The 27,396-nt window shown below is 50.5% G+C and overlaps 4 protein-coding genes across 11 annotated transcripts in view; 2 read left to right on the top strand and 2 right to left on the bottom strand.

Annotated features, from left to right (window-relative positions):
• The window catches only part of LOC116980864 (heat shock transcription factor 2 binding protein), a 161,267-nt gene extending 158,623 nt beyond the window's left edge, over window positions 1-2,644 (top strand). The window contains exon 17 of the mRNA XM_033033480.1: window positions 2,442-2,644. Within this exon, the coding sequence (XP_032889371.1) occupies window positions 2,442-2,644 (203 nt within the window). The remainder of the gene's footprint in view (window positions 1-2,441) is intronic.
• Window positions 1-27,396, bottom strand: part of cadm2 (cell adhesion molecule 2) — a 1,169,873-nt gene that overhangs the window by 908,197 nt on the left and 234,280 nt on the right. The window lies entirely within an intron of this gene.
• Window positions 5,780-11,432, bottom strand: cryaa (crystallin alpha A). The gene is made up of 3 exons (XM_033032334.1): window positions 11,240-11,432; window positions 9,956-10,078; window positions 5,780-6,075 (listed from the first exon to the last, which is right to left on the bottom strand). Exons 1-3 carry the CDS (start codon window positions 11,426-11,428, stop codon window positions 5,857-5,859), a joined length of 531 nt encoding a protein of 176 aa, XP_032888225.1. The 5' UTR covers window positions 11,429-11,432; the 3' UTR covers window positions 5,780-5,856.
• Window positions 22,497-27,396, top strand: part of u2af1 (U2 small nuclear RNA auxiliary factor 1) — a 46,150-nt gene continuing 41,250 nt past the window's right edge. For all 3 annotated transcript variants that reach the window (XM_033032329.1, XM_033032328.1, XM_033032333.1), the window contains exon 1: window positions 22,497-22,616. In XM_033032329.1, the coding sequence (XP_032888220.1) occupies window positions 22,573-22,616 (44 nt within the window). In that variant the 5' untranslated portion in view covers window positions 22,497-22,572. The remainder of the gene's footprint in view (window positions 22,617-27,396) is intronic.

Below are 27,396 nucleotides of genomic sequence, written 5' to 3'. Positions count from 1 at the left end.
CACACACACAGATACACCCGCCCCCCCCCCCCACATCTCTTCCCACACTGAGGGAGTTAGTTTAAATGTGCAATGAGGTTTGATCGCACCACAGTAATGTTCGACAACATTGAATGCAGGAATGGAGCTGCCAGATTGTTGTGTGAAATTATACACATGCATAAGTAGAAATCTGTCACCCTGAAGTCCATTGCAGATCATGCTTTAAATGCTGCTTGTCGGATGATTAACGAGTCTCTATGGGACTTGTAGGGGCTGAGCAGTGACGGAAAACTCTCGCTCAGTTAATCTTCTCCTCCGCAGATGCTGACGTCAGACACGATCCTGCTGCGGCTTCCCCAGTAAAGAAGGGCAGGAGTTCAACACATGCCTCAACACAATCCTATAGTCACATTGGCTCCTTCCACAATTACGGCTGCCTGCTTTATATTCCTATGTCAGGAGGTCGTATCTAGACATGGAAAACAAATCAAGCCGTCTGCCTCGATTTTATGACCAGTTCATTCCTATTCCATCAAAAAGTTTTCAGTCTATCAGAAACAAAGAAACTGCCGTTGACTCCATCCCTCTGCTCTCACCGACATCCTGCAGGTTACTTTTTGAGGGCAATCTAATATCCCCAGTCTTAGAGATTGACAAAAATGCTGGAGAAACTCAGCGGGTGAGGCAGCATCTATGGAGCCAAGGAATAGGTAATGTTTCAGGTTGAGACCCTTCTCAGACCTTCGCTCCATAGATGCTGCCTCACCCGCCGAATTTCTTCAGCATTTTTGTCTACCTTCGATTTTTCCACCATCTGCAGTTCTTTCTTAAACACCCAGTCTTAGAGATGGTTATTCTTGAATCATAACCACCCTAGATAAAACGATTCTCCACACAATCCCTGCGTCTTATGCTATTTATCCTGCACACGGATCCCTGTACCTTGGGCCACCTGTACCTTGGGCCACCTGTACCTTGGGCCACCTGTACCTTGGGCCACTTGTACATGGAGCCCTGTATCTTGGGCCATCTGTACCTTGGGCTACCTGTACCTTGGGCTACCTGCCAGTGAGAGTAGCTTCTCTATCTCAGCCATGATCTTGTACATGAGTTGGAAGGAACTGCAGAGACTGTTTTTCCCTAACATAGACGCAAAATGCTGGAATAACTCAGAGGGACGGGCAGCATCTCGAGAGAAGGAATGGGCGACGTTTCAGAACAAGATCCTTCTTCAGACTGCAGATCTTGTACAGTGCCCTGCATAATGTTTGGGACAAAGACCCATCATTTATTTATTTGCCTCTGTACTCCACAATTTGAGATTTTTAATAGATCATCTGCATCTGTGGAGAACATGGATAGGTGACGTTTCACAGAGTGCTGGAGTAACTCAGCGGGTCAGGCAGCATCTGTGGAGAACATGGATAGGTGATGTTTCACAGAGTGCTGGAGTAACTCAGCAGGACGGGTTGAGATTAAACCTGGTGTTGGGTTTGGTAACTAGGGGGCGAGCATGATGGCAGCCTCTGCCTACAGTCTGTCTGTCTTTCTATCTTTTTTATTTTTAGTTTGTTTAAAGTTTGTTTGGAGGATTTTTTTAGTATTTCTATGTGGGGGAGGGAGGTAGGGTAAGGGGGGAACCGTTTCCCAGTCAGTTCCTGGCGAGGACGCGACTATCTCCGAGTCGTGTCTTCGCCCCCGTGCCCTACCAGCTGGATTGGCGCGGCCTTTCCTGCTGGGGACCGGACCAGAGCTTCAGCGGCGGCGGCGCAGCGCTGGATACATCGCGGGGCGGGCGATGCCTTACCTGGATCGCCGTTTGAAGCTCCAGGGTGTTGGGCCTGCTGCTTCAACATCGTGGAGCTGTAGTTTGCGGAGCTCCCAGCCCGGGCGGCGCTGACCAACGTCACAGAGTCCTGGGATCCCTTTGCCGAGGGCCGCCAGTTTGAATCTCCGCTCAGTTCGGCCTGTGGACTTCGGGAGCCGCGGTCCCCGGTAGGAAGTGGCCGATTCGGAGGTCCAAGCCTCTGAGAATGTTCTTCCGTTCCGATGTCGGTGTTCCATCATCCTGGCGAGAGGGCCTGAACATTGGGCCACCCATAGCGGCAACAGCGAGGGGTTCGTGAGGCCCCGACCAGGGGTGAACAACAGAGGAGGATGACTGAACTTTAGTGCCTTCCCTCACAGTGGGAAACTTTGATTCTGCTGTGTGGGGATGTTTGTGTTAAAGACTATCGTGTTCTGTGCTCTTTTTTTATTCGTATGGCTGTATGGTGACCACAAATTTCACTGTACCAATTGGTACATGTGACAAATAAATGTCTCTTGTCTTGTCTTGCCTTGCCATGTGTGCTCTATTCACACAACTTCATTGGGCAGCTTTAACTAGTCTTGAGTGTTTGATGTGAGTGTGGTGCGTGATGTTTGCTTAATGCCGATGTTGCGCTGCCTGTTTACAGATCCTGACGCGGAAGTCTGCCTCCATGTTTTGCGGCTGATCCAATCTCTGGTTCTGGAGCCGGACGTTTTCTCACGAGTGAAGCCCCAGATTGATCAGTCGGTGCCCGAGCAGCGCATCCGCGACCTCTCCAACCACCGCCACCCAGATCTCCGCAGCCTGGCGACCGAACTCCTCGACGACTTGAGGGCGCTCCATTTCTAAGCCTTACTTTTGCAAGTGGACTGTGTTGCAGTAATTTATCTGCCTTTGAAAATGTTTCTGAGGTTCATTTCACAGGAAGCAGAGTGTGTGATATGTCTTAGGGCCTGTTTAAACTACAATGGTTGCTGTCTGCAGTGTGTAGACCAGGGTGGCTGTCTGCAGTGTGTAGACAAGGGTGTCTCTTTACAGTGTGTAGACCAGGGTGTCTCTACTACAGTGTGTAGACAAGGGTGTCTCTTTACAGTGTGTAGACCAGGGTGGCTGTCTGCAGTGTGTAGACCAGGGTGGCTCTACTACAGTGTGTAGACCAGGGTTGCTCTTTACAGTGTGTAGACAAGGGTGTCTCTTTACAGTGTGTAGACAAGGGTGTCTCTTTACAGTGTGTAGACCAGGGTGTCTCTACTACAGTGTGTAGACAAGGGTGTCTCTTTACAGTGTGTAGACAAGGGTGTCTCTTTACAGTGTGTAGACCAGGATGGCTGTCTGTAGTGTGTAGACCAGGGTGGCTCTACTACAGTGTGTAGACCAGGGTGGCTGTCTAGTGTGTAGACCAGGATGGCTGTCTAGTGTGTAGACCAGGGTGGCTGTCTGCAGTGTGTAGACCAGGGTGGCTGTCTGCAGTGTGTAGACCAGGGTGGCTGTCTGCAGTGTGTAGACCAGGGTGAAGCCTCCGCAGTGTAAGGGGAAGGAGATCGACACGCTGTAACTACAGGACTAAACACCACTCACTGCAGGACCCAGTGAGACCAGGGCTGGCAGTTGCACTCTGACCCCTCTCAGTCCACTCTCTGTCACAGCTCTGGACATTGGGTCCATTGATCACATTTCAGTATCAACGTTGTTGCCGTCCACTGAAATAGTCACACAGCGTGGAAACAGACCATTCGGCCCAACTTACCCCTGCTAACCAACACTAGTCCCATCCACACTAGTCCCTCCTGTCTGTGTTTTATAATTAACGGTAGTTAACCGTTTACAGATGCTCGCTGTGTTTGTTTAATAAACGTTTGAAACTAGTTGATATAAATCTCCAGTGTTTGACGAGTATTAACTGCGGATAAAAGTTGAGTAAAGGTTTTGGCTCCAACTATTCAGAAAGTTTCAGAGGGCGGTGATGTCCAGGCTTGTGTGTGAGAGACAGTCGGGGCCTGTACACACACACAGAGTGCTGGAGTAACTCAGCGGGCGGGTCAGGCAGCAGCATCACTGGAGAGAAGGGATGGGCCATGTTTCAGTGACTTATCTTTGCCCAGAGTGAGGCCTGGCTAATGGGGGAATGTCCACACCTGCAGCACCCACTCTGCTGCACCCACTCTGCTGCACCCACTCTGCTGCACCCACTCTGCTGCACCCACTCTGCTGCACTCACTCTGCTGCACCCACTCTGCAGCACCCACTCTGTAGCACCCACTCTGCTGCACCCACTCTGTAGCACCCACTCTGCTGCACCCACTGTAGCACCCACTCTGTAGCACCTGCAGCACCCACTCTGCTGCACCCACTCTGCAGCACCCACTGTAGCACCCACTCTGTAGCACCTGCAGCACCCACTCTGTAGCACCCGCAGCACCCACTCTGCAGCACCCGCAGCATCCACTCTGTAGCACCCGCAGCACCCACTCTGCAGCACCCGCAGCACCCACTCTGTAGCACCCGCAGCACCCACTCTGCAGCACCCACTCTGCAGCACCCACCAGTGTGAAGAGGTATCTGGGTGGGGGAGGGGGGGGGCTGGAGGGGAGATGAGGAGGAATTTATTTAGTTAGAGGGTGGTGAATCTGTGGGCCACAAGTCAATGGACATTTTTAAGGCAGAGATAGATAGATTCTTGATTAGTACGGGAAGGCAGGAGAATGGGGTTAGGAGGGAGAGATAGATCAGCCATGATTGAATGGTGGAGTGGACTTGATGGGCCGAATGGCCTAATTCTGCTCTTATCCTTTATGACCTTATGATCTTTGTTCACAGGGATCTGCGGCCGATGGACCCCGGAGACTGGGGGGGGGGGGGGGGAGGAGGGTCGAGCGTCCAGCACTCCCCCCTTCTCCCGACCCCTCACCTGCCCCCCTCCCTCTGTGAGCTGCTACAACGGGCTGCCCTGCCCTTGTCGGCCCTGGGGCCGCGGTGAGACCGGTCAGTTGAGGGGACGAATGATGGGCAGTAGCATCGTGCTGGTGAACTAAGGCCGGGCCCCTGCACCCCAGTGACCCCGGCGTCGAGGGTCCGGGCCCTTCAGTAGCTGGGCCTTTGGCCACAACTCTAGCCCCGTGGCCCCTGTAACCATGTAGTGACCCGGTGGGCCGGAGGGAGGGTCCTGCGTGGAAGCATGAGGCAATTTAACCAGAGCGAGTGGTCAGCCGGCTGCTGGGGTCTGGGTCGTGTGGATCCATCACCTTCCCCACCCTGTCACCCCCTCACCCTACTCTATCAGTAATGTGGGGGGCTGCCCTTCCCCAGCCACAGGTGAACCCCAATACTCGGCTGTCCCGGCTGCTCCATCTCTGACAACACATGGAGACAGCTCTCTGCCTCGCTGCCGCTCAGCCCGTGGTCTGGTCATCGTTCACTCTGTGTCTGCTCCAATATCTGACCGGCCGAGATGTGGCTCCCCCCCCTCCTCCCGTCTCACCCATTCCCCGCCCCCTCCCGTCCCACTCATCCCCCCCCCCTCCTCCCCCCCCCCCCCCCCCCCCCCCCCCCGCCCGCCCACCCAACCCCCCCCCCCCCCCCCCCCCCCACCCCCCCCGGCAGTGCCGGGTCCAGTTGTGTCTGAGCCGTTGCACTTTGTACACAATCGACAACTGTGTTCACATCTGAATGTTTATTGATGTTTCTGTAGCCAGTGAGAATAGGACGTGCGTCAGGGCCAGGCCAGGAGAGGGGTCAGGGTCAGGCCAGAAGAAGGGGTCAGGGTCAGGCCAGGGGTCAAGGGCAGGCCAGGAGAGGGGTCAAGGTCAGGCCAGGAGAGGGGTCAAGGTCAGGCCAGGAGAGGGGTCAGGCCAGGAGAAGGGTCAGGGTCAGGCCAGGAGAAGGGTCAGGGTTAGGCCAGGAGAGGGGTCAGGGTCAGGCCAGGAGAGGGGTCAGGGTCAGGCCAGGAGAAGGGTCAGGGTCAGGCCAGGAGAGGGGTCAGGGTCAGGCCAGGAGAAGGGTCAGGGTCAGGCCAGGAGAGGGGTCAGGGTCAGGCCGCTGGACTGTCCATTGTCCACACCGCCTCAGGCCGCTCTGCTCTCGGGCTCCATGCACTGCTTGTCGTCGCGGCTCACAGGGATGGATCGCTCGTTCTGCTTCAGGTCGTCTGTGGTGTGAAACCTGGGGCAGCAGAGGCTGAGGAACCCATCACTGGACATCGAGCAGCTGAAGGCCGACTGGTCCAGGTTGCTGGGCAACCGGTAACTGCGATGGAACTCACGCGAAACCCACCCATCTTCTTCCTGGAGACAGAGTCAGCGATCAGACCAACACAGCAGCACCAAGAACCCCCCCACCTGCCCTGCCCCCACCTCGCCCACAGCACACACACCCCTCCCCTCATACCCCGCTCTCCCCCTTCGCAGCCCAACACAATCCCCCACCCCCACCTGGAGACAGTCAGCAATCAGACAAACAGAGTACGGAGAAACTCAATGCTGGAGTAACTCAGCGGGACAGGCAGGATCTCTGGAGGAAAGGAATAGACTCCAGTCTGAAGAAGGGTCTTGACCTGAAACGTCACCTATCCATGTTCTCCACAGATGCTGCCTGACCCGCTGAGTTACTCCAGCACTCTGTCTATCCTCTTGTTCTTCATTCTGATGGAATGTGCACATCTTCAACTTCCACTATTGATTTCTGGGTGTTACTTTGCTAACTTTTATAAACTTTTCATTGCCTGCAGTACACATGACAATAACCTACTAAAAATCACCTTTTGCAAGCTCCTGTCTAGTGCCATCAAAGCTGGCCTTGCCCCAACTGTGGTGTGGACCAGCCCTGGCCTTATCCACACCTAACTCAAGCTAACAGAAGCATAATTGCCTTGTTGTCGGAGCTGCTTGCTAGAACAGGCTCTCTCCATTCAGATACAAGATACAAACTGCCTTTTGATTTTTCTTTTTCCAAAGTGCATGAACTCTTACTTTCCACCAATAAACTCTGACAACTGCATCCTAGAACTGCTGCCTGACAACAGAGAGCCCATCCAGTCTGAAGGTCCCATTTATTCCACCTTTCTCTCTATGGGCAGCCAGTTCACTCACTTTATGCAGCACTGCTACATGTGACAACTTGTTGAATGTAAGTCCAGGCCGTGACAGGCTCCTGATGGTCATCTCTCACGTCCTCAGAATTGGACCAAATTGTCCAAGATGATTCACCTTTCATAAGAGGAAGGCTGCTCATGAGACGTGTTTAAAGTGGACGTTGTGAAACGTGTAGGGGAGAGGGCGATGGGAATTGACAGAGAAGGGTTTGGGGCAGCGATGACCTCGCTGAATGGACCTCTCGAGGGGCCGGAGTTACACCTGCTCTCACGTCGAAAAAGGACACAGAGTGTTGGAGTAACTCAGCGGGTCAGGCAGCATCTGTGGAGAACATGGATAGGTGACGTATCACAGTGCTGGAGTAACTTAGCGGGTCAGGCAGCATCTGTGGAGAACATGGATAGGTGACGTATCACAGTGCTGGAGTAACTCAGCGGGTCAGGCAGCATCTCTGGAGAACATGGATAGATTATAAGATGCAAGGCAGATGCAGTATAATGTGGATCAATGTGAGGTTATTCACTTTGGTGGCAAGAACACGAAGGCAGATTATTATCTGAATAGTGTCGGGTTAGGAAAAGGGGAAGTACAACGAGACCTGGGTGTCCTTGTACATCAGTCACTGAAAGTAAGCATGCAGGTACAGCAGGCAGTGAAGAATGCTAATGGCATGTTGGCCTTCCGGTAGGCGGTAGGCGGCGCGACTGTCGTCTGCAGCGGCCTCTGCAGTCCGTCTGCGTTTTTATTATTTTATGTCTATGTTTTTATGTAGTTTTTGTTATTTTTGTTGGGGTATGTGTGTGGGGGGGTTGGGGGTAACTTTTAAATCTCTCCCTGCACGGGAGACCCGACCTTTTCTTTGTCGGGTCTCCGTTGTCGTTGGGGCTGCAACGAGGAGCGGCCTCCAACAGGAAGACCGGGGGCTGTGGTGCCGACTACTCACCTCACCGTCGCGGAGCTGGCCGAGTCCAGAGCGGGTGGAGCTGTGGTGGACGCTGCTGCGGCCCGACCTCTGGAGATTCGGTGGCTGCAACTGCGGGTTTGGCGGACGGCACCGGGAGCCCGCGGGTCCCTGGAGGGAGACCGCTTTTCGGGGCTCCCGCAACGACGACTTCTCCCGCCCGAGTTGCGGGGTTGAAGAGCTCCTGGAGCGGGGCCTACATCACCGCCCCGCGCGGCTTGGAATGGCGGCGGGTCTCTGCGAGCGCGCGCCGGGGGCTCTTAACACCAAGACCCGGTGTGCGACCTTGCATTACCCGGCGTGGCTTTAATGGCCGCGGGACAATCACCATCGCCCGCCGGGGGCTTTGACTTTGACTCTGACATCGGGGGGGGGGGGAGAGTGCAGTGGAGAGAGAAGTTTTTTTGGCCTTCCATCACAGCAATGTGATGGATGTTTATGTAAATTATGTCGTGTCTTGGGTCTATTTGTTTGTAATGTATGGCTGCAGAAACGGCATTTCGTTTGGACCTCAAGGGGTCCAAATGACAATAAATTGAATTGTATTGTATTCATAATGAGAGGGGATGACTGTAGGAGCAAAGTTGTACAGGGCCCTGGTGAGACCACACCTGGAGTATTGTGTGCAGTTTTGGTCCCCTAATTTGAGAAAGGACATTCTTGCTATTGAGGCAGTGCAGCGTAGGTTCACGAGGTTAATTCCCGGGATGGCGGGACTCATATGATGAAAGTATGGAGCGGCTGGGCTTGTATTCACAGGAATTTAGAAGGATGAGAGGATATCTTGTAGAAACAAAAAATTATTAAGGATTTGGACACGCTGGATGCAGGAAACATGTTCCCGATGTTGGGGGAGTCCAGAACCAGGGGCCCCAGTTTAAGAATAAAGGGTAAGCCATTTAGAACTGAGATGAGGAAAAACCTTTCCACCCAGAGAGTTGTGAATCTCTGGAATTCTCTGCTACAGAAGGCAGTGGAGGCCGATTCACTGAGGAGAGTTAGTTAGAGCTCTTAGGGCTGGCAGAATCAGCTGGATGATCAGCTATGATCAAATTGAATGGTGGTGCTGGCTCGAAGGGCCTAATGGCCTACTCCCTCACCTATTGTCTATGTATCTGACATCAAAAGTGATAGAAGCAGAATTAGGGCATTCGGCCCATCAAGTACTCCGCCATTGGCTGATCTATCTCTCCCTCCTAACCCCATTCTCCTGCCTTCTCCCCATAACCCCTGACACCCGTACCATCTCTGCCTTAAAAATATCCACTGACTTGGCCTCCACAGCCGTCTGTGGCAAAGAATTCCACAGATTAACCACCCTCTGACTAAAGAAATTCCTCCTCATCTTCTTAAAAGAACATCCTTTAATTCTGAGACTGTGACCTCTAGTCCTAGACTCTCCCACTAGTGGAAACATCCCCTCCACATCCACTCTATCCAAGCCTTTCACTATTCTGTATGTTTCAATGAGATCCCCCCGCATTTTTCTAAACTCCAGCGAGTACAGGCCCAGTGCCGACAAACGCTCATCATATGTTAACCCACTCATTCCTGGGATCATTCTTGTAAACCTCCTCTGGACCCTCTCCAGAGCCAGCACATCCTTCCTCGGATATGATGCCCAAAATTGCTCACAATATTCCAAATGCGGCCTGACCAGCGCCTTATAGAGCCTCAGCATTACATCCCTATTTTTGTGTACAAGCCCTCTTGAAATAAATGCTAGCATTGAGTTTGCTTTCTTTACTACCGATTCGACTGTAGATTAACTTTTTGAGAATCCTGCACCTGCTCCCAAGTCCCTTTGCACCTCCGATTTCTGGATTCTCTCCCCATTTCGAAAATAGTCTAAGCCTTTATTCCTACGACCAAAATGCATGACTCCACACTTTGCTACACTATATTCCATCTGCCACTTGTCTGCCCACTCTCTCAATCTGTCCAAGTTCTTCTGCAGAATCCCTGCTTTCTCTACACTAACTGCCCTTCCACCTATTTTCGCATAATCCGCAAACTTGACGCTTCACGCCAATGTGAAAAGATCGGAGACGTTTCACAGAGTGCTGGAGTAACGAGGGACAGCGGAGGCTCCAGCCGGCGGCCACAACTCACCTGTCGCTCCAGGTGCTTCCCATGGATGTTCACAAAGTCATCGACGATCTTGACCGTCAGCTCCTCGGGGCTGAAGTGCTTCACGTTCAGGGTAATTGTAAAACAGTCCTTGTCAGAGTGAACCTGAAACAGTACAGGCAGTAAGATGCTGACAGCTCTCACACGTACACTCACTCACACACACACACACACTTACACTTACACTCACTCACATACACACACATACTCATACACACACTTACACTCACACACACACTTACACTCACACACACACTTACACTCACACTCACAGTCTGACCTGCCCATTCAACAGGAACTAACCGCTCAGTGTGTTTAGGGTACAGACTATCTCTGCAATGCCAGGGACACTTCACTCCACCTGTCACCCTTGCCATTCTCCATTCCCCCCCAAACTCTCACCCCATCATATCCACAGGTCTCATGTCCCCTTTCACCACTTCAGTTTCTCCTCCCTCGCCCCCGATCATAACCTCCCCCTCACATCCCTCACCTACCTCTCACCCCCACACTCAATAGACAATAGGTGCAGGAGTAGGCCATTCGGCCCTTCGAGCCAGCACCGCCATTCAATGTGATCATGGCTGATCATCCACAATCAGTACCCCGTTCCTGCCTTCTCCCCATATCCCCTGACTCCGCTATTTTTAAGAGCCCTATCTAGTTCTCTCTTGAAAGTATCCAGAGAACAGGCCTCCACCGCCCTCTGAGGCAGAGAATTCCACAGACTCACCACTCTCTGTGAGAAAAAGTGTTTCCTCGTCTCTGTTCTAAATGGCTTACTCCTTATTCATAAACTGTGGCTCCTGGTTCTGGACTCCCCCAACATCAGGAACATGTTTCCTACCTCTAGCGTGTTCAAACCCTTAATAATCTTATATGTTTCAATAAGATCCCCTCTCATCCGTCTAAACTCCAGAGTGTACAAGCCCAGCTGCTCCATTCTCTCAGCATATGACAGTCACGCCATCCCGGGAATTAACCTTGTAAACCTACACTGCACTCCCTCAATAGCAAGAATGTCCTTCCTCAAATTAGGGGACCAAAACTGCACACAATACTCCAGGTGTGGTCTCACCAGGACCCTGTACAACTGCAGGAGGACCTCTTTGCTCCTATACTCGATTCCTCTTGTTATCTCCACCCCCTCACCTCTCCCCACACCCACCCGTCTTTGGACAGAAGCAGACGATGTGACCTGTGATGAACCCAGACTGCCCCCCAGGCTGGTTAGCCGTGCGGGCCGTCTCCTGCGGCAACGTTTACCTCAGAAATCCCCGAGTCCAACAAAGTGCGGAAGATTGGCGACCTGTAGAATGGGCTGAAGGTGGAGGAGAGGAAAGGGAGAAAGTCCCGGTCAAAGGGGCCCTCCCCAAAAAGCTGTTGCAGGAGGCGGTTGTTGTAGAAGCTGGGCAGAGAGCGCTTGAACCACGGATACTGAATGGTGACCTCCATTGTCCTTCCCCACACCGCCAGTGAGCAGCCCTGCCATCAGCTCGTTTATATACGTGCCGCTGAATGGCAGCGATATCTGGATAATTCTGGAACGGGATCATCGTCTGTCAGCAGATAATAAAGGTTGAGTGAACAGGCAGACAGCTCAGGACAAACAACTCCCACCCCAAACAAAAGGCCCTCTGACGGGAAGGAGGGAGAGTGTACACTGGTCCTGAGCGAGGGGCTTCCCAATGCCACCCTCCTCACAGGCCCCCGTCTTACACACTACCAGCTGTGTGTTACACGGAACCAGGCGTGTGTTATATGGAACACGCTATCAGGCGTGTGTTACACAGTTCTCCAGAGATGCTGCCTGACCCGCTGAGTTACTCCAGCACTGTGAAACGTCACCTATCCATGTTCTCCACAGATGCTGCCTGTCCCGCTGAGTTACTCCAGCACTCTGTGAAACGTCACCTATCCATGTTCTCCACAGATGCTGCCTGACCCGCTGAGTTAATCCAGCACTCTGTGAAACGTCACCTATCCATGTTCTCCACAGATGCTGCCTGACCCGCTGAGTTCAAAATCCCAAATCTAAATGGTGGCCGACTAGGAAAAGGGGAGATGCAGCGAGACCTGGGTGTCATGGTACACCAGTCATTGAAAGTGGGCATGCAGGTGCAGCAGGCAGTGAAGAAAGCGAATGGTATGTTAGCTTTCATAGCAAAAGGATTTGAGTATAGGAGCAGGGAGGTTCTACTGCAGTTGTACAGGATCTTGGTGAGACCACACCTGGAGTATTGCGTACAGTTTTGGTCTCCAAATCTGAGGAAGGACATTATTGCCATAGAGGGAGTGCAGAGAAGGTTCACCAGACTGATTCCTGGGATGTCAGGACTGTCTTATGAAGAAAGACTGGATAGACTTGGTTTATACTCTCTAGAATTTAGGAGATTGAGAGGGGATCTTATAGAAACTTACAAAATTCTTAAGGGGTTGGACAGGCTAGATGCAGGAAGATTGCTCCCAATGTTGGGGAAGTCCAGGACAAGGGGTCACAGCTTAAGGATAAGGGGGAAATCCTTTAAAACCGAGATGAGAAGAACTTTTTTCACACAGAGAGTGGTGAATCTCTGGAACTCCCTGCCACAGAGGGTAGTCGAGGCCAGTTCATTGGCTATATTTAAGAGGGAGTTAGATGTGGCCCTTGTGGCTAAGGGGATCAGAGGGTATGGAGAGAAGGCAGGTATGGGATACTGAGTTGGATGATCAGCCATGATCATATTGAATGGCAGTGCAGGCTCGAAGGGCCGAATGGCCTACTCCTGCACCTAATTTCTATGTTACTCCAGCACTATTTCCTTTTTTGTTCCTAGTTTCTACATTTCATTGCCCCTCTCAGTCCTAATTTCTTGTTTAAGTTTTTTTCTGCTGCCTTTGTATTCCTCAGGGGCCTTGTATGATATCAGCTTCCTAAATCTTGCATATGCTTCCTATTTCTTATAGACGTTGATCAGTAAGTTTTCATGTGAATAAACAATAGACAATAGGTGCAGGAGTCGGCCATTCGAGCCCTTCGTGCCAGCATCGCCATTCACTGTGACATTAGCTGATCATCCACAATCAGTACCCCGTTCCTGCCTTCTCCCCATATCCCCTGACACCACTATCTTTAAGAGCTCTATCTAACTCTCTCTTGAAAGTATCCAGAGAATAGGCCTCCACTGCCTTCTGAGGCAGAGAATTTCACAGAATCACAACTCTCTGGGTGAAAATGTTTTTCCTCATCTCCATTCTAAAGGGCCCTTATTCTTAAACTGTGGCCCCTGGTTCTGGACTCCCCCAACATCGGGAACATGTTTCCTGCCTCTAGCGTGTCCAATCCATTAATAATCTTATATGTTTCAATAAGATGCCCTCTCATCCTTATGAACTGCAGAGTGTACAAGCCCAGCCGCTCCATTCTTTCATCATATGACAGACCCACCATCCTTCCTCGAATGTCCTTCCTCAAATTTGGAGACCAAAACTGCACACAATACTCCAGGTGTGGTCTCAGTAGGGGCCTATACAACTGCAGAAGGACCTCTTTGCTCCTATACTCAACTCCTCTTGTTATGAAGGCCAACATGCCATTCATTTCTTCACAGCCTGCTGTACCTGCATGTTTACTTTCATTGACAGATGAACAGGGACCCACAGATCCTGTTGCACTTCCCCTTTTCCCAACTTAATACTATTCAGATAATAATCTGCCTTCCTGTTCTTGCCACCAAAGTGGAAAACCTCACATTTATCTACATTAAACTGCATCCGCCATGCATCTACCCACTCACCCAACCTATCCAAGTCACCCTGCATCCTCAGCATCCTCCTCACAGTTCACACTGCCACCCAGCTTTGTGTCATCTGCAAATTTGCTAATGGTACTCTTAATCTATCTAAATCATTAATATATATATTGTAAATAGCTGCAGACCCAGTGCTGAGCCTTGCGGTACCCCACTAGTCACTGCCTGCCATTCTGAAAGGGACCCGTTTATCCCTACTCTTTGTTTCCTATCTGACAACCAATTTTCTATCCATGTCAGTGCCCTACCCCCAATCCCATGTGCTCTAATTTTGCCAACTAATCTCCTATGTGGGACCTTATTAAATGCTTTCTGAAAGTCCAGGTACACTACATCCACTGGCTCTCCCTTGTCCATTTTCCTAGTTACATCTTCAAAAAATTACAGATTAGTCAAGCATGATTTCCTCTTCGTAAATCCATGCTGACTCGGACCGATCCTGCTACTGCTTTCCAAATGTGCGGCTATTTCATCTTTTATAATTGACTCCAGCATCTTCCCCACCACCGATGTCAGGCTAACTGGTCTATAATTCCCTGTTTTCTCTATCCCGCCTTTCTTAAAATGTGGGATAACATTAGCTACCCTCCACTCCACAGAAACTGATCCTGAGTCTATAGAACATTGGAAAATTATCACCAATGTGCTCACGATTTCTGGAGCCACTTCGTGAACTGGCAGTAGAGGTGGAAGTCGGTGGTGGAGAGGCTAGGCAATGGCTGGTGTGAGCCAGTGATGGTGGTGGCTTTGGTGTAGATGATGACCATAGACCATGAAGGTTTGCCTACAGCTGATGGCAGAGGAACGGGCAGCAGAGTTGCCCATCGCGTGTAGAGTTGCTGGGAGGTAAGGTCAGGTCATTGGAGCTGAGGGATAATGTTGACCTCAACCAGGGGGAAGCACTAGCTCCAGAGATCTTAGTGCGGTTTATTGTCACGTGTACCGAGGTACAGTAAAAAGCTTTTTGTTGCGTGCTAACCAGTCAGCGGAAAGACAATACATGATTATAATCGAGCCGTTTATAGTGTACAGATACATGATAATGGGAATAACATGAAGATCTGCTGGTACCCTGGGGTTGGGGAGGTGTTGACCCCAGCTGGCTGTAGGGATTTGCTGGTACCCTGGGGTTGGGGAGGTGTTGATCCCAGCTGGCTGCAGGGATCTGCTGGTACCCTGGGGTTGGGGAGGTGTTGATCCCAGCAGGATGCAGGGATCTGCTGGTACACTGAGGGTGGGGAAGTGTTGACCCCAGCCGGCTGCAGAGATCTGCTGGTACACTGGGCATGCTCACGTGATGGTGGTACCACCCGCAGCGACTGTCTACCGACGATTGTTGAATTAAATCAGCATCAGAGTTGTTTTCCAGGTCAGAGCCACTGAACAAGCCACTGGACAAATCCCCCATTGTCGCCCTGCTAACGTTTTGGCCGGAGTTCAAGACAAGATCAGCAACTTCAGCGGAACAGAGATGGCAGGAATTAATTCAGGCGCAGCTTGGATCATCCTGAGCCAGAATCTCAGACAGGCACTGGTGGTGATCACATTCCCCACTTTCCACCCCGCGGAGAGCAAACACTGACCAGGAAATTTGCAAACTGACTCATTTAGTGAAAATGTTGCAAACCCCTGGTCTTTCACCGACTGTCCACCATGCCTGAGGACCCTGGAATATTGCAGTGCCCGTCCTGCCCATCTTCCAATCATGTCTGTAGGGTACCAATATCATACCCATGCAATGGCCCAGTCCTGTGCTGACTGGTCAGCGTCCTTGTACGACAACCCATGCAGCTTGGCTTCCATATCTTCAAATGTAGGTCCCTTGCAGTCAGAAACGGGTGAGTTGATCATGGGGAACAAGGTTATGGCGGACCAATTGAATAACTACTTTGGTTCCGTCTTCACTAAGGAAGACATAAATAATCTGCCGGAAATAGCAGGGGACCGCGGGTCAAAGGAGTTGGAGGAATTGAGTGAAATCCAGGTTAGCCGGGAAGTGGTGTTGGGTAAATTAAATGGATTAAAGGCCGATAAATCCCCAGGGCCAGATAGGCTGCATCCCAGAGTACTTAAGGAAGTAACTCCAGAAATAGTGGATGCATTAGTAATAATCTTTCAAAACTCTTTAGATTCTGGAGTAGTTCCTGAGGATTGGCGGGTAGCAAACGTAACCCCACTTTTTAAGAAGGGAGGGAGAGAGAAAACGGGGAATTACAGACCAGTTAGTCTAACATCGGTAGTGGGGAAACTGCTAGAGTCAGTTATTAAAGATGGGATAGCAGCACATTTGGAAAGTGGTGAAATCATTGGACAAAGTCAGCATGGATTTACAAAAGGTAAATCATGTCTGACGAATCTTATAGAATTTTTCGAGGATGTAACTAGTAGCGTGGATAGGTGAGAACCAGTGGATGTGGTGTATCTGGACTTCCAGAAGGCTTTCGACAAGGTCCCACATAAGAGATTAGTTTACAAACTTAAAGCACACGGCATTGAGGGTTCAGTATTGATGTGGATAGAGAACTGGCTGGCAAACAGGAAGCAAAGAGTAGGAGTAAACGGGTCCTTTTCACAATGGCAGGCAGTGACTAGTGGGGTACCGCAAGGCTCAGTGCTGGGACCCCAGCTATTTACAATATATATTAATGATCTGGATGAGGGAATTGAAGGCAATATCTTCAAGTTTGCGGATGACACTAAACTGGGGGGCAGTGTTAGCTGTGAGGAGGATGCTAGGAGACTGCAAGGTGACTTGGATAGGCTGGGTGAGTGGGCAAATGTTTGGCAGATGCAGTATAATGTGGATAAATGTGAGGTTATCCATTTTGGTGGCAAAAACAGGAAAGCAGACTATTATCTAAATGGTGGCCGACTAGGAAAAGGGGAGATGCAGCGAGACCTGGGTGTCATGGTACACCAGTCATTGAAAGTGGGTATGCAGGTGCAGCAGGCAGTGAAGAAAGCGAATGGTATGTTAGCTTTCATAGCAAAAGGATTTGAGTATAGGAGCAGGGAGGTTCTACTGCAGTTGTACAGGGTCTTGGTGAGACCACACCTGGAGTATTGCGTACAGTTTTGGTCTCCAAATCTGAGGAAGGACATTATTGCCATAGAGGGAGTGCAGAGAAGGTTCACCAGACTGATCCCTGGATGTCAGGACTGTCTTATGAAGAAAGACTGGATAGACTTGGTTTATACTCTCCAGAATTTAGGAGATTGAGAGGGGATCTTATAGAAACTTACTAAATTCTTAAGGGGTTGGACAGGCTAGATGCAGGAAGATTGCTCCCGATGTTGGGGAAGTCCAGGACAAGGGGTCACAGCTTAAGGATAAGGGGGAAATCCTTTAAAACCGAGATGAGAAGAACTTTTTTCACACAGAGAGTGGTGAATCTCTGGAACTCCCTGCCACAGAGGGTAGTCGAGGCCAGTTCATTGGCTATATTTAAGAGGGAGTTAGATGTGGCCCTTGTGGCTAAGGGGATCAGAGGGTATGGAGAGAAGGCAGGTACGGGATACTGAGTTGGATGATCAGCCATGATCATATTGAATGGCAGTGCAGGCTCGAAGGGCCGAATGGCCTACTCCTGCACCTAATTTCTATGTTTCTATCTTCATGTGGCTGATCACGCCCAGCCTGCCCTCTCTACTGTGTGTGACTGCACCTCAGCCCACTCTGTTCCCATTCCTGTCAAATCAGTTTAAACCTTTCTCCACAGCACAGTAGACAACCCTACAAGGAAAAAGCCACAGATGCTGCCCCACCCGCTGAGTTTCTCCAGCAATTTTGTCTACCACCCCACAAGGAAATGATTGTTGACTCCAGAAAGGTTCATCACGGGCACCCATGTGCAATGAAATACTTTATTTTGTGCAACTCAGTCGGATCATCCCAGGCCAGTTTTTAGGCAATAGACAATAGGTGCAGGAGTAGGCCATTCGGCCCTTCGAGTCAGCACTTGGTGGGTCAGTGATGGAGAGAGTTAGCATCTTCAAATTTCGGAAATACTCTAACAACACCTACAGATGGTCTGTGTGAACTATCCTGCCTGCTTGTATCACCTACAATGGCAATTCCAATTCACAGGGAAGCAAGAGGCTGCAAAGAGTGATGGACTCAGCCCGATCTATCACAGGCACTGCCCCCCCCACCATCGAGAGCATCGACACCGGGCACTGCCCTTCCCAACATCGAAAGCATCGACACCGGGCTCTCCCTCAAGAAGGTGGCATCTATCATCACAGATGCCCACCAGAAAGCCGTGCCTTCTGCTTACTGCTACCATGGGGCAAGAGGTAAAGAAGCCTCAAGTCCCGCACCTCCAGCTACTTTCCTCCAATTAGGACAGGACACCATAAACCACCTTGCACACTACTTGTTTCTTTTCTGAATTATATTTTTCCACTAACATCTTGTCTTTTAGAATGCTATGTATAATTGATGTGTTTGTGTGCTGTTTATGTAGCTATGCTGCTGCTGCTGAATTTCTCTGTATCTGAACGTGAACAGCCTTGACCGTCTGACTCTCATCCCCAGATCCTCTGCACCTTGTCAGGGAAACTATCCTCCAAATTCAATCCTATCGCTTGGTGAGAGAGCCATCTGTTGGTCTAATTAGATTAAAGGACCAGCATGGAAACAGGCCTTTCGGCCCACGGAGTTCTATGTTACGCCACTTTCGCATCCTGCGCAATTTACAGAAGCCAATTAACCCACAAACCATCATGTCTTTGGGATGTGGGAGGAAACCGGAGCATCTGCAGGAAACAGGACACAGGGAGAACGTGCAAACTGACAGTGCCCATAGTCAGGATCAAACCTGGGTCTCTGGTGCTGTGAGGTAGCAACACTGCCATGTGACCCAAAGGAACAGCACCTTGCACTCAGCCTCGGTAGTCAACAACCCGACACCAAGTTCTCCCATTTCAGGAAACTTGCTCCTCCCTCGTTCTGTCACCCAGAGCCATCCACTTACATAGAAACATAGAAAATAGGTGCAGGAGTAGGTCATTCGGTCCTTCGAGCCTATTCGATATGATCATGGCTGATCATCCAACTCAGTATCCTGTACCTGCCTTCTCTCCATACCCCCTGATCCCTTTAGCCACAAGGGCCACATCTAACTCCCTCTTAAATATAGCCAATGAACTGGCCTCAACTACCTTCTGTGGCAGAGAATTCCACAGATTCACCACTCTCTGTGTGAAAAATGTTTTTCTCATCTCGGTCCTAAAAGAATTCCCTCTTATCCTTAAACTTACATCCTTCTTTGTGCCTTCCACCACAAACTGAACTTTGTGCCTTCCACCACAGTGAAGAATGCTGCGGTGGATGTTTGTGTTAAATCTTATTGTGTATTGTGTGTTCTTTTTTAATTGTACCGCTGCTTGGCAAATTCATTTCACTGCACTTATATGTGTATGTGACGAATAAAATTGACTATCACACAACCCCCACCCTCTCTGATCCAGCTTCTTCCCCACCTGCCCATCACCCACACTCTTCCCGCCAAGTCCCTGCCCCCGTCCCCACCTGCCCATCAACCCTTTCCCATTAGATTCCATCATCCACAGCCCCTGGTTACCTCGAAGGGCCGAATGGCCTACTCCTGCACCTATTGTCTATTGTCCACCAAAATTAACCCTAATGCTAATAAATATTTAGATGGAGATTTCCCAAACATTTAAGTTGAATCTTTGAACATATAGGGCAATGTTTAAAGGAGATGTAGAGGTCAGGTTTACTACACAGAGGGCGGTGTGCACCTGGAACGCACTGCCAGGGGTGTTGGTGGAGGCATGGACCAAGCGCAGGCAGGCGGGACTAGTCTAGCTGGGACATGTTGGCAGGTGTGGGCAAGTTGGGCCGAATGGCCTGTTTCCACACTGTATCATTCTATGACTATAACTGGTGAGGCCACATTTAGAGTATGGTGGGTACACAAAAATGCTGGAGAAACTCAGCGGGTGCAGAAGCATATATGGAGCGAAGGAAATAGGCAACGTTTCGGGCCGAAACCCTTCTTCAGACTGATGGGGGGTGCGGGGAGAAGAAAGGAAAAAGGAGGAGGAGGAGCTCGAGGGCTGAGGGAGCGATAGGAAGGGGAGGAGACAGCAAGGGCTGACAAAATTGGGAGAATCCCCAGACCCTTTAGAGTATGGTGTACAGTTTTGGGCACCATGTTATGAGAAAGATGGTGTCAAGCTGGAAAGGGTGCAGAGAAGATTTACGAGGATGTTGTCAGGACTCGAGGGCCTGAGGTATAGGGAGATGCTGAGCAGGCTAGGACTTTATTCCTTAGAGCACAGGAAGCTTGGAGTTATCTTTTCGAGTTGCAGGAGAGTTACCTAAAAATGGAGAATTCATTGTCCAATGTTGTAAGCTACCCAGACAGAATACGAGTGTGGCCTCACACTGTACAATTTACCTCTGAAAACTCCTAGCTTCCTGCGCTATAAGGAATAAAGTCCTTTTTGTGTTAGTGAACTCTACTGCTGCAAAACCCCAAAGAAAGTCCTGATCTTTGCATGAGCGGAAATAGTAAATGACCAGAGTAACCGGAGTGCTGTTCTTTGTGGCGAGCGGGCTGGAGGCCAAGGCTCATGGCGTCAACATCCTTGTCTGAGTGCCCGAGGGCTCGGTACTGGGCGGCCCAGCCCGGCTCGGCGCACACACCTGCCCAGGGCCAACAGGAACATTGCTGTCGCCCGCCACATGAGGCCCTGGGCGCAGAGTGGGCCTGGGGGGCGCTGTAGGCCCAGACACTGTAGGCCTGGGTCTGTAGGCCTGGTTACTGTAGGCCCGGGTCTGTAGGCCCAGACACTAGATGCCCGGGGGCGCTGTCAGCCTAGACACTGTAGGCCTGGGTCTGTAGGCCCGGATACTGTAGGCCCGGATACTCGGGGGGGGGGAATACAGTAGGCCCAGACACAGTAGGCCCGGGGGGGGGGGGGGGGGGGGGGGCTGTAGGGCCAGATATAGGGAGGTTTCACGGCAGTCGGGTCACGACCCATGACCCGTACTGTTGCTACGCTACTCCAAATGGATTACACGCGATGTACTGCAGGTAGGCACTTGCCATTGTTTCCAGCGTAGCGGGCCCGTTAAAACCCGCTGAAATTGTCAATTTTTGCGCTGTAAAAAATTATGGAAATCGGGATAAGCATGAGAGACATTTAGCCTACTTCAGAATTCCAAAAGTGGCGAGAAATTATGGTAGATAGACACGAGATCTGAAGGGACAACAACAGCCAGAGTGCTTGGCGAACATTGGCTGTTTGCTCACTGCATTTCATCAACTAAGGCATTATTTGTGTTTTTTCTGGATTCCTTTGGCATCTAAAAAGTTTCAGAAGTGATAAATCTGGCTGTAATTTTTTTTAATCGTCCATGGTTCTCAATTGGGTTTTTACATACAAAATGAAAACGCATCTGAAGAAAAATTTACAGCCAGATTTATCACTTCTGAGAATTTTTAGATACCAAAGGAATCAAGAAAAAACGCAAATAATGCCTTACTTGATGAAATGCAGTGAGCAAACGCGATAATTCCCAATATTCTCAATGTTTACCAAGCACTTTAGCTGCTGTTGTCCCTTCAGTTCTCGCTTCTCTATATGTTCATTTCGCTTCACGTTTGGAATTCTAAAGTTGGGTACATGTCTCTCACACTTACCCCGACTCACACAATTTTTTTCAGTGCAAAAATTCAACATTTTGGCGGTTTTTAACAGGTAGGAAAGTATGCGTTTCTAGCATTAATAACATATACCGGAAGTGACGGTGTCTTCCAGTTGGATTTAGCGGCTCCGTGCGTCGAGCCCTATGACCCGGTGACCTTCCGTGCAACCCCCCTATTGTTGGCCCAGACACTGTAGGCCTTGGGGGACAATGTAGGCCCGGGGGACACTGTAGACCCTGGGACACAGTGGGCCCAGACACTGTAGGCCCGGGGGGAGGGGGGGCTGTAGGCCCGTGGAACACTGTAGGCCCTGGGGGGGGGGGGGGGGGGGGGCTGTAGGCCCTGGGGGGGCTGTAGGCCCATGGAACAATGTAGGCCCTGTGGGGCGCTGTAGGCCCGGGGGACACTGTAGACCCGGGGACACAGTAGGTCCAGACACTGTAGGCCCAGGGGGGGGGGGGGGGGGGGGGGGGGGGGGCTGTAGGCCCGTGGAACACTGGGGGGGGGTGGCTGTAGGCCCTGGGGACACTGTAGGCCCAGGGACACAGTAGGCCCAGACACTGTAGGCCCTGGGGGGGTGCTGTAGGCCCTGGGGGGGGGGCTGTAGGCCCGGGGACACAGTAGGCCCAGGCTGTAGGCCCTGGGGGGGGGGGGGGGGGGTCTGTATGCCCTGGGGGGGGCTGTAGGCCCTGGGGGGGCTGTAGGCCGGGCTGTAGGCCCGGGGACACAGTAGGGCCCAGACACTGTAGGCCCTGGGGGGGTGCTGTAGGCCCTGGGGGGGGGGCTGTAGGCCCGGGGACACAGTAGGCCCAGACAATGTAGGCCCGGGGGGGGCTATAGGCCCATGGAACAATGTAGGCCCGGGGGGGGGCTATAGGCCCATGGAACAATGTAGGCCCGTGGAACAATGTAGGCCCGGGGGGGGCTGTAGGCCCGTGGAACAATGTAGGCCCGGGGGCGGGGGGGGGCGCTGTAGGCCCGGGCGCCACCTAACGGAGGTTGCGTAGCAACCTGCCTCCCGGCGCGGGCGGCCGCTATTGGTGGAGCGGGAGCACGTGTCAGCGGGCGCGCTGAATGAGGTCACGTGGGGGGAGCGGGGCGGGCGGTGACGTCGGCGGCGCTGAAGATGGCGGAGTACCTGGCGTCCATCTTCGGCACCGAGAAGGACAAGTGAGTGAGGCCGGGGAACGGTGGCGGTGGGCGGGCACTCGCGGACCCCAGACCCCGGGCCCGCCAGCTATCCTCCACAACCCGCGGGCCCGGGCCCGGCCGCCGTCCTCCGCACACCGCGGCCGGGGCTTGGATCCGCGCCTGAGCGCCAGGCACAGTGTGCGGACTAGGCCGCAGGCTTGGGCATCCAGGTGGCGGTTCTCCCGGGTGGGGGTGGACACCGGGCCGGGGGAGGTGGAGGCCGGGCCGGGGGGAGGTGGTGGACACGGGGCCGGGCTGGGCTAGCGGTGGGGGGGACGGGACGCTAGGTTGCCTACTTCAGGCGGTGGGGCGAAGACCCGGGTGGCGAGAGCGGACCGACCGCGTAGCCGGCATGGACTCCCTGTGATCTGATCAGGTTCATGGAACATCGTCGTAACTCTCTCAATATCCACTGATTATTTTTTTGGCGGGGGAGAGAGTTGCGAACGTGCAAATAACTAGAGAGGAAAGATATACCAACAATCAATTGGACAAGCGTGGATCGATTAGATAATGTTAGTCTGGAGTTTAATCCTATATCAATCGTGTTTTATTGGCATATGTACCGAAAAGGGAACAATGACATTATTTATTGCAACTGCAGCACAACAGGTTTGTAAACCCCATACTCAATTGATAAAATAATAAACTTCATAGGTTTTGTTTTAGGTATTAAGAGGATGAATCAGGACCCCTCAGATTGATTATAGTGGGGGGGGGAGAAAGCTGGAAAAGAGGACAGGACAAAGCCTGGCTAGATTGGCATATGAGTAGAGTAATTGAAAAGGTTAGTGGTTGAAAGGGTGCCAAATAAGAAGAGGAATGAAATAGGGAGGGATATAATGTGTAGGCAAGAACTGCAGATGCTGGTTTAAATCGAAGGGAGACACAAAATGCTGGAGTAACTCAACAGGACTGGCAGCATCTCTGGAGAGAAGGAACGGGTGAAACATAGAAATTAGGCGCAGGAGTAGGCCATTCGGCCCTTCGAGCCTGCACCGCCATTCAATATGATTATGGCTGATCATCCAACTCAGTATCCCGTACCTGCCTTCTCTCCATACCCTATAACCATATAATATAATATAACCATATAACAATTACAGCACGGAAACAGGCCATCTCGACCCTTCTAGTCCGTGCCGAACACATAATCTCCCCTAGTCCCATATACCTGCGCTCAGATCATAACCCTCCATTCCTTTCCCATCCATATAACTATCCAATTTATTTTTAAATGATAAAAACGAACCTGCCTCCACCACCTTCACTGGAAGCTCATTCCACACAGCTACCACTCTGTAAAGAAGTTCCCCCTCATGTTACCCCTAAACTTCAGTCCCTTAATTCTCAAGTCATGTCCCCTTGTTTGAATCTTCCCTACTCTCAGTGGGAAAAGCTTTTCCACGTCAACTCTGTCTATCCCTCTCATCATTTTAAAAACCTCTATCAAGTCCCCCCTTAACCTTCTGCGCTCCAAAGAATAAAGCCCTAACTTGTTCTCTGATCCCCTTAGCCACAAGAGCCACATCTAACTCCCTCTTAAATATAGCCAATGAACTGGCCTCAACTACCCTCTGTGGCAGAGAGTTCCAGAGATTCACCACTCTCTGTGTGAAAAAAGATTTTCTCATCTCGGTTTTAAAGGATTTCCCCCTTATCCTTAAGCTGTGACCCCTTGTCCTGGACTTCCCCAACACCTGCATGCCTACTTTCAATGACTGGTGTACTATGACACCCAGGTCTCGCTGCATCTCCCCTTTTCCTAATCGGCCACCATTTAGATAATAGTCTGCTTTCCTGTTTTTGCCACCAAAATGGATAACCTCACATTTATCCACATTATACTGCATCTGCCAAACATTTGCCCACTCACCCAGCCTATTCAAGTCACCTTGCAGTCTCCTAGCATCCTCCTCACAGCTAACACTGCCCCCCAGCTTAATGTCATCCGCAAACTTGGAGATATTGCCTTCAATTCCCTCATCCAGATCATTAATATATATTGTAAATAGCTGGGGTCCCAGCACTGAGCCTTGCGGTACCCCACTAGTCACTGCCCGCCATTGTGAAAAGGACCCGTTTACTCCTACTCTTTGCTTCCTGTTTGCCAGCCAGTTCTCTATCCACATCAATACTGAACCCCCAATGCCGTGTGCTTTAAGTTTGTATACTAATTTTGGGTCTGAAGAAACGTCACCCATGCTGAGTTACTCTAGCATTTTGTGTCTACCCAGTGGGCGATATAGATGGAGAGGGGTGGTAGGGCTTAATGAAGAGATGTCCATAAATACTGAAAGTTCAGTCCAGAGTGCTGTTGTGGTGAAGGTGGCAATGGGGATGCTTGCCTTCATTGACCACAGCATTGATGCCATGTTACAGCTTCGTAAAAGCACTGGGCAAGCCACACTGGGGAGTACTGTGTGCCGTTCTGGTCACACTATAGGGGGGGATGTGATTTTACTGGAAAGAGTATAAATGAGATTCATGAAGATGTTAGGTACACAAAGATGCTGGAGAAACACAGCGGGTGCAGCAGCATCTATGGAGCGAAGGAAATAGGTGACGTTTCGGGCCGAAACCCTTCTTCAGACTCGGGGCATTCATGAAGATGTTGCCTGGATTGGAGAATTTCAGTTGTGAGAAACTGAATATGCTGGATTTATTTTCCCTGGCGTGGAGGAGGCTGAGGGGTGACCGAAGAGCGATTATAAATTCGAGGATGTTTCTTATTGTAGGGATGCCAAGGCAAGGTGGCATTAGTTTACAGTGTGAATGTTGAGAGATGATCTGAGGTAAAAATCTTCCACACTGTTTGCAATTTGGAATGTGTTCCCCAAGGAGGTGTTGGTGGCAGATACTTTCACAATGTTTTAATATCTAGACAAGTACTTGAATCGCTATGCCACAGAAAACTATGGAGCTCATGGGTAAATGGGATGATGGTGGAATGGGTAGCAATGGATGCTTAGCCAAAGTATCTACTTCTGTGAAATAACTATGTAATATATGGTTTGGAATTTGTATGGTTTCCAGATTTGTGGATCGCAGGCACAATGAACTGGGGACAGTAATCTAGATTTCAAGGTGGTGCAGCCTGGATAATTGTGTTAATTACACAAATGGAATAGGTGTAGGTGAATCGAGGACCAGAGGACATAGGTTAAGGTGAAGGGGAAAAGATTTAATAGGAATCTGAGGGGTCACTTTTTCACACTAATGGTGGTGAGTGTATGGAACAAGCTGCCAGAGGAGGTAGTTGAAGCTGGGACTATCCCAATGTTTAAGAAACAGTTAGACAGAAACGCAGGTAGGTGGGACTGGTGTAGCTGGGACATGTTAGCTGGTGTTGGCAAGATGGCTGAAGGGCCTGTTTCCACACTGTATCACTCTATGACTGGGGTACATGTGTAGAATTTGTGTGGCATGGTAGGTTAAGCCAATGTTTTTTTTAATTCCTATATTACTGGGACAATTATAAATGATTTGGCCACAGCTAGCATTATGTAGCTGTGGTATTGACCCTGTAGCTGGGGTAATGCCCATTTCTGGTCCCTGCACTCCTGGTACATTGTAAAAGCATTGGAGAGGATGGAGACAAGATTTGCCAAAGTGATCTTGGATTAGGCAGTTTGGTTTTGTGGATAGACTGGAAAAAGTGAGTTTGTACTTTGTGGAGTAGAGGTGGTTGTGGCAGATCTGGAAATGACACTAAACTCTAAGGTTGTGGCATAGAAACATAGAAAATGGGTGCAGGAGGAAGCCATTCGGCCCTTCGAGCCAGCACCGCCATTCATTGTGATCATGGCTGATCGTCCCCAACCAATAACCCGTGCCTGCCTTTTCCCCATATTAGATTAGATTAGATTCCTTTATTGTCATTCAGACCTTTCGGAATATCCCTTGATTCCACTAGCCCCTAGAGCTCAATCTAACTCTCTCTTAAATCCATCCAGTGATTTGGCCTCCACTGCCCTCTGTGGCAGGGAATTCCACAAATTCACAACTCTCTGGGTGAAAAAGTTTTTTCTCACCTCAATCTTAAATGGCCTCCCCTTTATTGGCAGATCTGGAAATTACACTAAAACTCCAATTTATCTCCCACTGGACAAGTAGGTTTTCCAAACAAGTTGATATTACTAATGTTAAAACATCATTATAAGATCATACGGAATAGGAGTAGAATTAGACCATTAGGCCCATCACGTCTACTCCGCTATTCAATCATGGCTGATCTACCTCTCCCTGCTAACCCCATTCTCCTGCCTTCTCCCCATAACCTCTGACAAGAATCTATATAATCTTAATAATATCCACTGACTTTGTCTCTACAGCCGAGTTTTTTGTATACAAGCCCTCTTGAAATAAATGCTAGCATTGAGTTTGCTTTCTTTACTAATGATTCAACTTGCAGATGAACTTTTTGGGAATCCCGCATCAGCACTCCCAAGTCCCTTTGGACCTCCAACTTCTGGATTCTCTCCTAATTTAGAAAATAGTCTACGCCTTTATTCCTACGACCAAAATGCATCTCCACACTTTGCTACACTATATTCCATCTGCCACTTCTCTCCTCACTCTCCCAACCTTCTTCTTCTTCTGTCGTACGTCTTTTAGACCTGCAGCTCCGTTGAGGCGAGCCAGGCCAACGTGTCATCGTCCAGGTAAATCAGACTTTGTTCACCATTCGGTGGCCGGTGTTTGGGGCAACTGGTGACTATGTGCTCCACTGTCTGTGTTGGGTCCCCACACTCGCAGT

The sequence above is a fragment of the Amblyraja radiata genome, chromosome 14 (genome assembly GCF_010909765.2).
Source record: "Amblyraja radiata isolate CabotCenter1 chromosome 14, sAmbRad1.1.pri, whole genome shotgun sequence".
In the NCBI taxonomy this organism is placed as follows: domain Eukaryota; kingdom Metazoa; phylum Chordata; class Chondrichthyes; order Rajiformes; family Rajidae; genus Amblyraja; species Amblyraja radiata.
This window is presented reverse-complemented; position numbering and strand designations above follow the sequence as displayed.

Excerpts from the sequence above, each read along its gene's own strand:
- cryaa (XM_033032334.1), bottom strand. The coding sequence starts at position 11,428 with ATGGAGGTCACCATTCAGTATCCGTGGTTCAAGCGCTCTCTGCCCAGC. Across the intron at positions 10,079-11,239 it reads TGGACTCGGGGATTTCTGAG|GTTCACTCTGACAAGGACTG; the intron begins GTAAACGTTGCC and ends GTACTGTTTCAG. Across the intron at positions 6,076-9,955 it reads GGAAGCACCTGGAGCGACAG|GAAGAAGATGGGTGGGTTTC; the intron begins GTGAGTTGTGGC and ends CTCTGTCTCCAG.